The sequence below is a fragment of the Ixodes scapularis genome, unplaced genomic scaffold (assembly GCF_016920785.2).
Source record: "Ixodes scapularis isolate PalLabHiFi unplaced genomic scaffold, ASM1692078v2 PGA_scaffold7__128_contigs__length_106722199, whole genome shotgun sequence".
Taxonomy (NCBI): Eukaryota; Metazoa; Arthropoda; class Arachnida; order Ixodida; family Ixodidae; genus Ixodes; species Ixodes scapularis.
Genome location: NW_024609882.1, coordinates 52208814 through 52224459, shown reverse-complemented (window position 1 = coordinate 52224459; position 15646 = coordinate 52208814). Strand labels below are relative to the sequence as shown.

At 48.0% G+C, this 15646-nt stretch overlaps 1 protein-coding gene across 1 annotated transcript in view; it reads right to left on the bottom strand.

Annotated features, from left to right (window-relative positions):
* The window catches only part of LOC8026027 (zinc finger protein 658B), a 107870-nt gene that overhangs the window by 25232 nt on the left and 66992 nt on the right, over positions 1-15646 (bottom strand). Inside the window, exon 20 of the mRNA XM_040217771.3 lies at positions 1460-1653. Within this exon, the coding sequence (XP_040073705.2) occupies positions 1460-1653 (194 nt within the window). The remainder of the gene's footprint in view (positions 1-1459; positions 1654-15646) is intronic.

The window sequence follows — 15646 nt, the reverse complement described above, 5'->3', positions numbered from 1 at the left end:
CAAGTTTCGAGTGACCTTGCCTAGTCGGTCTCGCCCTAGCTCTTTCCTAAACATTCTAGGTCAAATGTTCGAGATGACGAGCACAGTAGATAGGGACCAAGGCACGGTATCGCCGATTCACTCTCGCGATGGCCAGCTGTCGACGCTCGCTGCTGCTTTCTCGATGCGAGTTCTTCCTTTTCTGTTTCTGGCGCAAGTTTGCCGGTTAAGCCTTTATTTTCACTTCAATGTTCGTCGTCTCGTCGCCTTCATACGTGACAAAATATTAGTTTAAAAACCCCGTACGAACGCACGCCCTCGAGAGATCGCCCGTTCCGTTATTGGGCTGAATATCTGTAACGTAAAAGTTCCGAAACGTCGCCCACCCCTCGATCCCCGTCTGATATCGATCGCGGAATGTCCGACAGGAATCACGTGAACGGCGCGATTTGCGGTCCCGGTACACGTGACGAGTGAGTTCGAGCTCGTTCCCATGGTTCTTTTTGTTTGTAATTTGTGCGCGCAACATTGGTTTCTGTGGTACGCAAGTTTGTAGTGGCTTCCCCTCATGTTTGTTGCACCAATAAAGGCAAATCTGCTGCATCCATGTTCTGCGGTTTTGTTCCCAAGACGGGAGTTCTAGCATCCCATCCGCGATCTGCACATGCGACGCCAGTTACCATGATGCCCGTGTTTGTACAGAGTTCTTGCGTCTTTATCTCACCGTGGAGCACGAATTTGCAGTGTCTGCGGTGTCTCGTATCCGCTCTATGTTTCACGTGGTTTGTACTAGGATATGCATTTATCACCAATTTTGATAACATTTTGCTGTTACATCCCCACAAATCGCCCACCCCACATTTTTCGCCATTTATCTGTTCACTTTGGGTGGACGTTCATACGGGACTTTACGGCAATCCAGAGGGAAAGGTTCCATGCATCTCAGCCACTTAGGAGGACGCCGAGACTCCTATTGTGGTCCCGACAGGAACACATTGCTGATGGCACCTTGATATACACAAAAAAACACGAAAACATCACTTGCAATGTCTGTATCTTGTTATCTCTAGCTTTCACTTGCATAAAAACACCAGCATCACATCAAATAAAATAAAGCCAACTATTCGAGCAGCTTCAACACATTGCAGCGAAGACGAACATGCCTAGACTGTCATCTGCTTTCTTTCTCCACTTTCCCATCACTCTCTTTCTCTTGAGACTGCTGCCCTCAGTGCTTACAATCTGCCACATTTTCCTCCCGTCTTTGCCCCTAATCGCAAAAGGGTTAACCCAAAAAGTAATGCGGAGAGCAAGTTTGTCTGGTTCTTTTGTGGGGATTTTGGTAACGTCAGAACGTCGAGCTTCGATCAGAGCTGGGCTTTGGGACGTCCCCACAACCCCTGCAAAAGAAGCAGACAAACTTGCATTCCACATACGAATGAGCCAAATGGAACAAAGAGCTCATCAAAGGCAGTCTCACCTCGCAAGTGTACCCGGAGTCCGCATTGGTGGGGCGTTTGCCATGGGCCGACATGCAGTGTGCCTGCCAGCTGCTCTGGTACTTGAACCGTAGGTGGCACTTGTCGCACTGGATCTTCAGGTCGCGGCGATCTCGCTTCTTGGCGGGAACCTTCCGCACGTTTGCGCACGTCAGCTGACCCTCGCTGCCGGGTTCTGGAAACAGGCGCGAGGAAGGAACTTTCTTGACCCGTTCTGTAAGTCCAGGACTGGTGACAAATTCTTTCATGGGTCAACAATGCCTCTCCACGTGGGTGACTTAAAGTGACTACAAGTCACAGCACCCCCTCCCCCCGCACTCTAAACAAGGGGTCAATAAAGTGTTTTCTCTTTTCTCCCTCCCCCTCGTCATGACCATTCACATAAACAAAATTGCCCTTTAAGGTGGGACTAGGGTACTTAAATATGTTTTTTTATTTATTGAGATACCTTGCTGAAGGTTGGCATGCATATGTATCACTAGATGGTGATTTCAAATCTGCAGTTGAATTTCAGATATCTCTTTTAGAACAAAAGATAAGCAAAATATAAAATTCCAATAAGGTAATTTCTTATGGGTCGTTATGGTAATTTCACATCAAAAAATTTATATTTTAACAATATGCAGTGATTTTCAAGAGTTCACCATATATCCAAAAGCTAATTGAACTGCGCTGGAGCCAGCCTCTCAAAGACTGGCTCCAGCGCACTGCGAACGAAGCCTGGCAGTGGTTTCTTGTGTGGTGGTGGCTCCTCATGGTTGGCCAGTGCCCGGTTGTAGGAGCACCAGGAACTGTCACCCTCGGGACAGAGGCTGTGATCCGGGGCTTCATCTGTCGACGTCATGTGCAACAAAGTTGCTTGCACTGCCCTTTCCATCCCTGGCACATCATACTTGTGGCTTCTCAAGGCGTACCCATAGTAGTTTGTTATTTTTTTAATCTTTTCCTGGGTCAGCTTTCCCTTTCCTCCGAGCGACTCTCCCTGTGCCTTCTTCTTCTCCACCAGGGTACGAAGAGCTGCTCCCATCCGCTTGTGTACATGGTTCAGGCAGTCTTTTTTCTCAATGTCGAGGTATCCATAGACGCTGTCTTGTGTCAGGGCATGGAAGGTGCGGCTGTCACCATCGGAAAGGACGGTGGTGTAGCGCAGTCCATTCTTCGCCAGGGACCGCCTGAACAGAATGAGGGCTGCCTCGGTTTCCATACGTCCTGCGCTACAGTCAATGTTCTTCATGCACTTGTGGTTGATCACCCAGTCCCCATAGCTGTCGTCATCTGGGTCAGGTGCACCCTGGCAGCCACGGCAGTACCTTGAGAGGACAACGTGGTCCAGCACCAGGCCAGTGTACAGCTCAAGGATGCACCCCACTGCGATGTTGGAGTTGTGTCCGCGCGTCTTCCATGTGCCGTCAAAAATTATATCTACGTTTCCAGGATGTTTGAGGAAGCTCTCGTAGACGCCCTTCACCACCTTGACACTCGCTGCTTCTGTGGCTGTTGCTGCTGCCTGGCAAGCCTGCACCATGGTGTCCATGTGTCCCCTGAACGCCTTATGATGAAGCCCTCGCTGGGAGAGGTTCAAGGTTGCACAGAAGTCTGCAAGCGCAGTCGCCCCCTTTCCTATGCTCTGTATTCCCTTCATCGCCCTCAAGTTGATCTCGAAGGGCGTAATCTTGGCTTCCCCGGCGACTCGTGGAGAAGAAAATCGACTCTCAGCGAAATCGCAGCTCGAGCACGTAAGGACCAACTTCACTGCCAGGCCGTATTGCCTCTCTTAGCACTTTGAAAGTCCTACGGTAGCCATTCAGCACTTGCCGCATGCCGTGGACGCAAAGAGTTCTTGTAGCACTGTCATGTCCACGATGACGTACTCCGTGTCGCGGTCGGTGTCGTCACTCTCCATGCAGACGTCGAGGAGCTCAAACTTTCGTGAAGTCGCTGACTGATCTGCCAACGAAGCCTTTCTGTCGTCCGCACGTTGTTCGCGCTCCACGCACTCCTCCTCCGTGTAGAACACAGTGTCGATTCGATCCCTAGACGAACTTGGTCCAGCCACGTCCACGAGCGGAAAAACGGCTTGAGGCATCGGTGAAGCTGTCGAACACAAACTCGGTCCAGTCGCGTCCACCAACGATAGAGCGGCTTGCGGCATCGGCGAAGTCGAAGGTGTCGTTTTCCTCGATGCCGAGGTCTTCTTGTTCCAGGCACGTCTCCTCTTTGTGTTTAGTCTTTGCGTGCTGGCCTTCAAACGGGCGTCCCCAGCCATCAGAACTCGAAGTAAACTCGAAGCGCGGAGGCAGAACGACACAAAGAACTACGACGCAGGAGGGCAAATATATACGAAAAGGGAAAGCTAAACAAAGTGGAGGTATCAAAATATTTACATGAACGATGCGAAGAAGACAGGGAACATACAAAAACACTAGGAAGCACAAGAAAAACACTGAAAATATTGATATAGAAAGTGGAGAAATGCGAAGGCAGCGTACGTCTCGAACGGCGGAGCGAGCGAAAGCAGACGACACGGGAGCTTGCGGAGCGACTGGGACGACGCGCCGGGAAAGCCAGGAGAGGAGGCGCGCGTTTCGGCCAATGAGAGAGCTGCGCCTCGGAGCTTTGCCCAATCAGCATCTTTCCTAGCGCTGGTGACGGCCTTTTGTGCGGCATCGATGACGTCGTGGCCTTGAGGGGTACACCGCCTTGGAGCGCGGGAAAAATAAGCGCGGGAAACCAGCTTTCGAACAAGACCAAGATGGCTCCGATCGGACGAGCCATTGCGGAGCTCCGATGGCTTGAAGTTTTAGAGTTTAGGCTTGAAGTCAGGTCTGTCAACGCTTACAAATTGTCATTAGTTTCATATTTAGAGATCGAATTGAGCATTTATATTTTATGAGGACATACTCTGGACTATGTAGACCTCAAATCGTGAACTTTGAAAAAAGGAATTTTTCGCGATTTTTTGCTATTTTAAGACCCGCGTCCCCCCCTCAACAGAACTAACTTTCAAAAGCTCGCATCTACTTTTATGTACAAGTGAAGAGAATGCACTACCCTAGTCCATCGTAACAATCAACGATCATTCCTTAGTCACAGCAGAGTTCACCTTACATGCCATTTCATGTTAAAATGTTACAATTACTTGTTGAAAGTGAATGGCTCTTCTTGAACTGCACTTGTATATTAAAAGCGAAAGGTTCTTCTTGAACTACATTTGTTTTTTTTAAGCCTTTTTAGTGCTACAAAGTGATTATAAAGTACAGTGTAGACCGCATATAACGTATGTTGCGGGAGTCGCGAAAATCCACACTATAAGCGGTACCGCGCTATAACCAAAACATCAGTTTTTCAGGTCAAAATGCATGCCATCAGACAACTTACCTTTGTAAAAGAATTTATTTTATGTTAGATGAAAAATAAAGCTTAGTTTGAGGAAAGTCTTTATTTCACCAGACTAGTACACTTCTCTCTCAAGTGTGTCACACATTTTGAAAGAAATGAGCGATGACGAGTTTTGCCTGGCGCAGCCTTTTAACGGCGTCGCGGGTTGCGGACGGACGTTGCGAGCGTTCAGGATTGCTAACCCTAATCACTTTTCTCCGGCGATGAAAACGTGTGAAAATTCGCATCCTTTATGCGGTACACGCCAGTAATACCTTCAAGTTGAGCAGAGGCATGAAATGCTCCAAATAAGAAATCCGGGTGATGTCCGAAAACACAAATGCTTAGAAAGCACCACTGTAGTCGAAATAAACAAACACGACGACACGGGCGTTTCTGCCGTCTTGAGAGTGCCGCCACAACATCGCTGCACGAGTAGGTGGATCTTCCCTTCTAGTACGTGCTGGGTTATCACAGCGACACACAACGGAAATTCACAGTCAAGGATAGCACTTTTACGCGGAACAATGAGCTTCCACCTATGTTGACGATCACCACCGACGCCATGTTTGCGGATAGAAGCAGTCGGCCGGCCGGCCCGCGACCGGCATGCAACGCGCACAAACACTTCTCCTCGACCTGCGATTGGTCTGTCGTTGCGGTTGTTTGCAACGTAGCGGAGGGACGCACGCACATGAACGACACGTGCGTGCGTCCCTCCGTCGCTATGGCAACTGAAGCCTCTCTCTTCGCTTCTCCCCGCTTCTTCGAGCAACCTCCTTGCCCCGCGAGTGCCGCTTGCGGCTCGCGCCGTTATCTAGTGTCGCACAGGGAAGCGTGCTCTCTGCGTCGGGCAGTCGGCGCGGTCGCCGGGCTGTTCTTGAAACCGCACTATTCGCGACTCCAGCAAAACGGACGCCGCCAAGCGGGAAAACCGGGAACCAGCCGGTCCAGGTCGCTCCGCGCCCCTCCGCGTCTCTCGTGGCTTTCGCGGAGACGTGTTGTCGGCGCCGTGGCGAACAATGTAACTTGACGAAGGTCCGAATATTACTTCAAGTTCGCCTGAGTGATCATTAGTGTGGTGAAGCCTCAGTAGATTGTTTTCTTCTATTACGTGTTTGAATGCCCATTTACTCCACAGCACACGGTCGCGTGCTTTCGATTTCTTGGATGGGGAGGAATCACGGAAAATCTTTTTTGATTTCTTGTCTGTTTCGAATCACATTCAAAGTGACGACTGCTTGGTAACTGATACTGGATGGAACATCAATGTTGCAGTCAAGTGAATGGGAAGGTTCGATAGCTGCTTTTCTTGAGTTTGGTTGTGTTCGGTTAGCTTCAAGTTTGAGCCACCCACGCCGGTCGGTGCGTTGGCTATTCATCTTGGCTGTTTTTTTGCCGAAAAAGCCTCTGGACCACACTGAAAGAGTTGGGCTGATTTCGCAATTACTTGATTCAGGAAAACTTGCTCGCTGCAAATGATGAATGAGGGAAATTATCTGTTTTCAAAAGGTGGGAAACAAGTCTCGCAACGTTAGATGCTGTCACGGCATTTTGACCTATCGCGCCTCCAATATTTATATTACGAGGATGTCGAAGCCAGCAGCAATATACGTCTACATTGGTCAGGTTGACGGGCCACAAAAAAATACTAATTTTCTCCGTTCAGGATTCGAAGCAAAGTTCAATGCAGAGAGGTTCTGCGTGGATCTTCAATACACACTCTCTTCAGTTTGTCTCCGTGCTGCCGGCTATAGAACCATTCGGCTAAGTTTAAGTAGTATGTCTCTGTCTGTCAAATATACTTTTATTCAGCAGCTCACCTAATAGCTAGTCAACTAAGCTCATATTTGAACCCGAAGGATATACTAATATCGCTTTAGTGGGACCATAGTACGTAATATAATACATAACCCGCTTGTCAAAATGACTTCTCGATTGCTACTAAAACCTGAATTGAAATACGAGTATCAGCTGCTTAGTGGGGCACCGGCGGGTTAACATGGTCCTTGACTCAAAAAGCGGTTGCTTAATTTTCGTAATTTTCCTGCAGCCTGTGTTGTTGGCCGAGCAGACGACTGGAGCTGTTTCGCAAAAACGCGGATACGCACAAAAGCTCGATTTCGCGGACAGATGAGTCGCATGGTCGAAGCATGCGAGTTAGCTGAAAAGTTACTCTCTGTGGAACAATTCTATAGTCATCGCCGCTTTCCTTAGATGATCAAAACTGATTAGTATATTACCGTCTCTCCGGAGCCCGTAGTTTCGGTTTTGAACGAAATCTCCGAAACGAAAGTTTGACACGAAAAGGACAAAAAAACACCGGCAAAACAAAACTATGCTTTGCAAGTTTATCTGCACCGGCTACACCTAACCGTCTCAGTTCAAATGCCTATAAAATTGGGCATTAAACAAAAGAAAATCTGTTAGATTGAACGCGCCACCTGTTCAGGCGGCCCGGCCGAGCCGCCGCGACCTGGACTCAGCCGCCATGTTTGTTTGGCGGTGGCGCCCCCTATAGGTCGCTGGAGTCGCGAATAACCGGTATTTCCCTTCGCGCGCCTGCAGTTTAAGCGGTATGTAATTGCATGAAGTTCTATGGGAGGCGAACCGGTGGTTTAAAAAAGCCGCGTTATACCCGGTCCGGCACTATAAGCGGTTACGTTGTAAGTGGTCAATACTCCTCCCATTATGTAATGCCCCCTTGGGGCCTTTAAAGGGGCACTAAAGTGCTTTTTGAGATCCTCGTTTTATGTCATAACTCATTCTACAAGCTCAAATCCTCCTAAAAAACCCAAAATTACATTCATGCACGGGCGATTTGCAAATTACAGAAGTAATCAAAGATTGCGACACTTACCGTTGTCGCAAATGACAGATGACATTACCAAACCTTGCTGATTATGGTCGAACGACGGATAGCGCTTGTCAGCCACTCGTGAGCGATGGGCTTCTGTGTGGACGAGTGACCGACCAGTCCTGCTCGTCCACGTATGAACCCATAGCTTGCAAGTACCTGACGAGTGCTGTCTGTCGTTCAACCATATTCAGCAAGGTTTGGCAGCACCATCTGTCGTTCTGCACCAATGGTAAGTGTTGCAATCCTTGATTACTTCTTTAACATGCAAATCAGCTGCGCATAAATGTAATTTCGGGTTTTCTAAGATGCTTAAGCTTGTAGATTGAGCTATGACGATAAAACAAAGATATTAAAAAGGCATTCAGTGCATCTTTAAAAGGGCAACTCCGCTTCATCTTTGTTTTTGAGAAAACAATGCAGTCCTCTTCTGTGTCACCTAGGAAGACCACCCATCAAATATTACAATGTAGGTGTGTGTAAATATTTGTTAAACGGTCCGGCAAACTTTGCAACTCGGCAAGTTGCCGAAATCGGCCGACTCGAGTGGGCGAATTAAGGCGGCAACCAACAGCGCAGCCATGACTACGGCGTGGGCGTAGCCAACATTGAGGTAAACATCATCACCATTGCCCTTTTTTGCTTCTTTTTACTTCTCCGGACAAGCGTAATGGGTGACACAAGCAATGTTTTCTCTCGGCGCTCAACGGTGTCCACGTGATTGACGTAACGTGCCTGCGCAGCGCGCTTCTTGGGAGCCGTCCGGCCGCCCCGCTGTGGTCCCGCCGTTTCTGCCGTCTCTCACGTCACAACTGCCGTTGCCATCTCATCGTTTGTGATTATTGTCTATTGGAGTTTCATCCACACTACGGACACTATGTTAGCAGACTTATGCTGCAGTTGTGCAGACGTCGTCGAATGTTGTAGACACCAAAAGGTGGGGAAGACTGCGGTGCAGACGACATTTGTGCAGGGCACACGCCTCCCCCAATCCCGCCGATTGTTCCGTAGTGGATCACGTGACATCTCGTATTACAGATAGCCACATTCTGGCCAGTGCGAGGCCAATGTTGCCGGACGGAGCCAAAGTTTCGATTTCGATTTCTGCTCATGTTTAAAATTAGAGTTAAAAATATATATCCCATTTTTCGCGAAACAAATCACGCAGTGTCTTTCTCTGGGGCTTTTTAATGCGAAATCACTCATTAATCTCAAAATGTTCGGAATTGAGTGGAGCCAATACCACCTAGAAGACAAGGCCTGCTCATGACGTTTTGTTAGTAGATCCCCGACCCGCCCCAAGCGGCAAACACCCCGAAGCTTGACGAGAGTATGTGTGGGCCGCTTCAGAACTACGGCTGCGTTCCAAATCTTACCAAACGGATCCGAGTTACTCCGACGGGTCATGTCACGTGACAAGACAGATATTGAAAAACGCTGGACGCGGGTAGGTTTTAGAACGCCAAGATATAAACACCTCCTGGAGTAAGATCGAGTAAATTTTGGAACACGGCCAACTACGTCGGATTCACTTGCGGCCACAGCTGCGTGCGCGTCTGCTGAGCGCGAGCTGATAGCGAGCTTGCAGGTCATTTGTAACGTGCATGCGAACACTCCCTCGGCCAGAAGCGCCGGCTAGCACGCACTCCTGGCTTTGGGACGAGCGCGCGCTCGTTCTGCCAAAGAACGCTTCAAAGCATCCACCTCGAGCTCTCGTGCTTCTGGCATTGGCTGCGTTCTCTGCTTAGGAATGAATGGAGTATGAACAGCGCCCTCAAAAATGGCGTCCAGTGCCAGCGCCCAGCGGAGGGCTTTGCGGCCCTTCGCACAGCAGTAAGGCACTTTCACTCATGCATTTGATGCTCCACGTGAACGTCTAACTTCATCGTATGCTATAGCAAAAGACACTCAACATGAGCATCTGTTTCACTATCTGCTACACAAACCACTGAAGCAGTCAATGGAGCAGACGATGTTGCAGACGATGTAGCAGACGATGTTGCTCATCCGGGCTAGCTAGGGGGCGCTGAGGGGATCTACTAGTGATGACGTTTAGAGGAGGAAACGCGCAGGCCTTGTGTTCTAGGTGGTATTGGTGGAGCTGCCCTTTAAGGTATGAAAACAAAATGAAATGAGCAGCATCTTCAAATACATGCCCATGGCATCTTCAAGAAGCTGGCAGTACTTGTAGAGGCAGTGCAGGTTATCTGCATGTATTTGATCGTTTAAATAGCTACACTAAATACCAATGGTGATGTACACGGTGTTTGTGAGTGTCACGTTTCACAACAAAAAAGAACAAGAAGAGAAGCGCGGGCATCGAAGAACGGCAGGCGGTCATTCTGCGCAAGGATTGGACCTTGGCATCGCTCCAGGGCAAGTGCACCAGCGGCTGGCCATGCCCCAGCAGCGCTGGGACACTCCATCCTTCCACCCAAATTGCCGCCGGTGCCATCGCCGTATGGACTGCGAGTTCTAAAGATAAAGGAGAAAGAAGCGGACAAGAGTCAGGAGGAAAAAGGATCATCCGAAGCAGCAGAGCCCAGATTTCGGCAACGATTCGAAGAGAGACGCAGCTTCTGGATGGTGCCCTGAAGACGCTGAAAGGAACCCGGCGACGACCCGGGGAAGGCTCGGTTACCATTAACGAATAGGAAAGGAGACATCGACATTGACTCGACGCTGGCGTGGGACTCTTGGCAGCGACCCGAGCAACCACGAGGGTGGCGATGAAGGTACCAGGCGACAACCGAATGTGTTGATGTAACTTAAAGTCCAACTAAAGTCTCAGGAAATCAAGGCAGCAGCCAAAGAAACCTGACGGAAGGAACGGAGATGAAATGCCAGACGGATTCCGCGGTGACACTGACCTGACCGACCTAGACTACACCATCAACAGCAAAGACCGAGAATCAGATCACCACATGCAAACGAGCATGTGAAACTTGATAATTTCTGTACATTTGTCTATTAGTTTATTACTGCTCTTCTTGCTTCTTTCTTTATGTAATATAGCTTTATTCCTTCCATCGTCGTGCACTCTTTCTTCTCCAACGGTTGGACCCTGAACCGTGACAGTAAGTGCTACTAATCAGTCAAAAAAACAGATACAGGGTATAAAAGAAAAATTCTATAGGGTTTTTTTTATTGCAAAAAGAAACTAAGCATTGCTGAATGCTTAGTCCTCGGCAATGCTTAGCGAGCATTGCCCAGGAAAGAAGCAGCGTGGGGCAGGGTCGGTTGCGGTGGTTAGAGACCGAAGACCAAGGTGTACTCCAGCAGACCTTTCGTCGCCACTAACCAAGGACTTCGGGCTTGCAGAGCAACATCATTGTTTGAATAGCCCGTAGACCAAACCAAGGCCAAGGAACGCTCAAGTGGCGGGGACATTCAGACTTGGGTACCGCACACGGGAAGTGGTGCACAAAACTGATGTATCGTGTCATTGTGACTGAGGGAAGACTGGCTATCCATCGCAATCGCAAATGGTGCATGCTGGTCTTTCGTGATTCGCCATTTTTTTTTGTACTTTGCAAATAATATTTTTTGGCAGTCTTGTACTGATCTCCTATACCAGATCAAAAACCTGGCACTGTCATCATAGCCAGACCACCATCATACCCCGATAGCCTATCTAAAATCAAGAACAAATCGGGTGAAAATAACGAGTGGACTAACTTTCGGTGTTTAATGAAAAAAAAGTTGAAGAAAAGCTATCTTTAAGTCATGCTTTCCTGCCAAACTTGTTATTGTGCAAAGGGCCAGTCAAGCAAAGATGACTGTACTTTCCAGCAGACATGTACACGTTACTTCAAAAAAGGAACTACCGTAAAATACCAAGCAAGCGCCCACTCAAAATTTCAAGATAAGCGCGAAAAAATAGGGGATGGGCACATGTGAGGTCATCAATTTTACATATATGTACGTAGTGTGCATATGTTTTCAGACGTTTCAAATTTTGGGGATGGACGCTTAGTGCGGAATGGGCGGATGCACGGTATTCCGCAGAAAATACCTTTCACATACTTCGGGTAAATGCGTTTGTTAATATGTAAGGAAACGGCGCAGCGAGGTGCACGCTGCGTTGTGCATCGAGGTTCTGGAGACCCCGGTAACGGCCGTTCTCTGTGAACGAAACCCGATTCGTGCGAGCGGGGCCGCGGGACCTCGGCGGTTGGACTTCGTATGAGAGTTCTTATCCGCGTTGACGCAGTATATAGCCGAGCGCCCGCCGGAGACTAGCAATATAGATTGATGCCGTTACTTGTTAATCGCTCAAAAAGTAACTAAAAACGTTACTCGTTACCGATTCTCAAAAGGAATGCGTTACTTGACCTCAAAAGAAGCAAGTTACTTTTCTCATTACTTTGATGATGAAATACACAACTGCTTTTGCTTCGTGGTTCATTGTTCTCTTTTCAGTAGCTGTTGCACTTAAGCAGTAGCTGCCTCTCGAAGTTTTCATCAGTTACGTTTTTCCGCTTTCCCGCAATGCTGAAGAGTCGTTCTGCTTATGCACTCAAAGGAATGCCAGTGTTGTGCTTCGGGAAGAGCTGGTGAATCTGGGATTTCCCTCTCTCTTTTGTTCTCTCTGCCTCTAAAGTTTCAAGTTGGCAATGGGTTCAGTGCCTTCCCGTGCTGGGAACCTCCGGGTTTATATTCGGTATGCACACGATTCTAGAAGGTTCACCCAACGATCCTTATTGTGTTTGCTGGGTGAAGGGCATTCCCAGCTGTAGAGCTCGTCTGACGCGTTCAGCGATAAACAATGCTATGCTCTGACACTGTTTAGTTGTCTTTCGGGCCGCCCATCCGCCTTTGTCGCAATAGACACATACTCAGGTTAGAATTAAAACGAGGCTGTTTGAACGGTGTTATACACATTACTACTGTATTTACGCAAATGCAGGTCAACCCATTTTTCAAGTTTTGAAAACCTGAAATGGGGGGGTCAGCTTATCATTAAACCAAAGCATTCCACCGCCGACAAAAACTGAACAATCGCAATATCAAGAACACCTTGGCTTGTTACGAGTTCAGCCGGCTGTACCTGTAGCATTTTCCTGTTCTGGGCGCTGATATTACAAATTATTATTTATTTTTTTTTATTTGCATGAACGAGTATTATTGATAGCGATTCGTAAATTAACCCGAACGTACGGTGGTGAACAGCGCATGGTACGCCTCACTCCTGGGGGTGGTGGCACTTCTTGTAAAAGCCACTCCGGAAGCCGCTGGAACATCCTTACAGCTCACTCCCTGCAGCTTTTCGCACGATTCACAGTGGCATGTTGTTTGATCGAGTGTCGAGATCATGCGGGAGTGCTAACTACATTTTTTTTTTTGTATTGAAACACGTTATCCGGGCACTTTAGGTTTTCGGTGCTTGTTTAAGGCCATTCTTCACCCAGAACCAACCAAGAACTGTGCTGCAGGATGCAAGTTCGACCCTTCGGAGTGGGTGATGCTCCAGTGGAGTCTGCAATGGCGCCGGATCTTGAACTCTGACAGCCAAAGCCTGGATAAGTGGGGATGCCTTCCGGACTTGGAGGTCAGGCTTGCAACATACGCCACAAAAATGCGCAATCGGTCCCTACCCATGACGTGCAAAGCGATTGCCGAGCAAGCACGGAAGATGCGGTTGATGCTGTAATTTGCGAAGTGCGAGATTTCGTTGGATGACGCCAATGAAGTGCTTCGAAAACGTAGCAGTGATGATGACGGGACTGACATCACCAGTGCAGACAAGTAAAAGTCTAGTCGTGGACAGAGTGAGAAAGACAGGGAGCAGCTTCAGTTGTCCAGTCTCCAGCGTGAGCTTCCTAGTTTCGATAATGCCTGGGCATCTCATGCATCTCGCATGCGCATGCAAAGTCAAAGCACGCCAGAAGGCATTGGGCGCATTAAGTCCGTGCTCCGGAGCGCGAGAGTTTGGCGCCCCTTTCACTGAACGGACAGGAGTGCCACCAGAGACTGACACTCAAGTGCGCTCTTCGTGCACCGAAAATTTCTCGGAGCGTGAGTGACTTTTTCGTGCTTCATGACGTCACGTAAACAAACAAGATGGCTGCGCTGCTGTCAAGACCGTTGAGACGAAAGGCGTAGTTGGACCGCTGCCCCTTTTCAGTTGATTAGTGCTTAATCCAGCAGGTAAAAACGATTTGATTTGAAAGCCACGACAGCAATTAGCATTCCTTCCAAAAAAAGGTTTGTCCGTGCATCTCGCCTGAAAAAGAAATTCATCTGTCAAACGGTAGCATGCTGTTAGCACAGCGACAGAAAAGTTCTTGAGATGAGGAAACACTCGGACCGCTCTGTCCCTTTTAAAATGCTTAGCCCAGCGAATGAAGATACTTCGATTTGAAAGCCGAAACATCATTGAGCAATGAGGAAGAGGTTTGTTCGTGCGTCTTGCCTGAAAACGAAGTGATCTATCGAACGAGGTGCCGATCGCTCAGCGACAGAACTTGTGATGAAAAGACAGCCAGACCGCTGCCCTGCTTAGAATGCTTAGCTCAGCTGCAGCGAATAAAGATACTTAAATTGGAAAGCCGAAACACCAGTTAAAGTTGCGGGAAAGGTTTGTTCGTGCATACCGCGTAAAAACGAATTGACGTGTTATCGAACGACGGTGTGCCGGTATCGGCGTGGCTTCCGTCTCGCTGCGAGACGGAACCGACGGAACCAGGGAATCTCTGACAAATTTGGGGTTTCCTGCGTCGACGAGCGGTTTCAAGAATGTTGTCTCTAATTTAAATCGGAACAGCATGCATGGTCAACAAATAGATTGGCCAAGGTAACGTTCCACATATGTGCACGAAACGAGTCTTCAAACCTTTCAGGAATATTACAATGTTCGTAGAAACTTCATAACGTCGCCGTCTCTTTTGCTTTAGACTCTGCTGCTCCACACGGGCCTGATTATTTGTCTTTGAAATATTTTCGGCTTCTGCCAGCCCTATCCACGGTCGGAAGGAGCTCGTGTGGCTCGTTGATAGTTTCTGGCCGTGTTCCAAAACTTACTCGATCTAACTCTAGGGTGAAGGTGGTTATCGAAAACCTACCCGCGTCCGGCGTTCCTCTATTTTTGTTGTCACATGACATAAACTGCCAGGGTAACTCGGATCCATTCGAGTAGGTTTGGAACGCAGCCTCAGTGTGTCGTGCTCCTCTACGATATGCGCCGTTTAGTTGCTGCGCTCGTAATATGAAACTCGGAGCAACGGAGTAGGAGTAAAGGAGCGCCGACTTAACGCGCCCATTGATCGCATGTTGGAGGTTGGGCTATCGAAACAGATACTTCCCCTTACTCACGTGTTCGCAGAAAAATGAGCATCTAAACTTGTTTTCATTATTTTTTTTTTTGTTGCTGATGTGCAATGTGGGGAGTTTACTTACAATCATGTAAATACGGTACTCAAAAGTAACAAGTACTGTTACTCATTACTTGGCGTTAAAAGTAACTACCTAAGTATTTTACTTGTTTCTTTAATAGGGCAGTAACTAAATAGGTTATTTGTTACCGAACAAGTAACTACCTTAATATCCTGAGTCATTGCCCATCCCTCTGCCGCCTGAAATTCACAAAAAAAGTGGGTGGGCCATGTCTCGGTGAGTAAGCACTAAAAGTTTAGAAAAAGCTGAAAAGCGCCCATGTTTCTGTACATATCTAGTGCAGCTACACAAGAGATACGTTAAACTCAAAAATTGAATTAGTTTTATTGTTTTATGCAAGAAATGCTCACGAAAGAATGTTGTACTATCACAAAGTCAAGTGTTGTGCGAATATTCGAATTTTCGAATAGTAGTTTCGAATTCTATATTCGCTTCGAGAGCAGTTGTAATATTCATGCTTTTTGAAGTGTTTGGAACTCACGGTCGCAAGTTTGTTTACTGTCTAAAGACAAGAAAAAAAACAATAGCTAAAATTAAG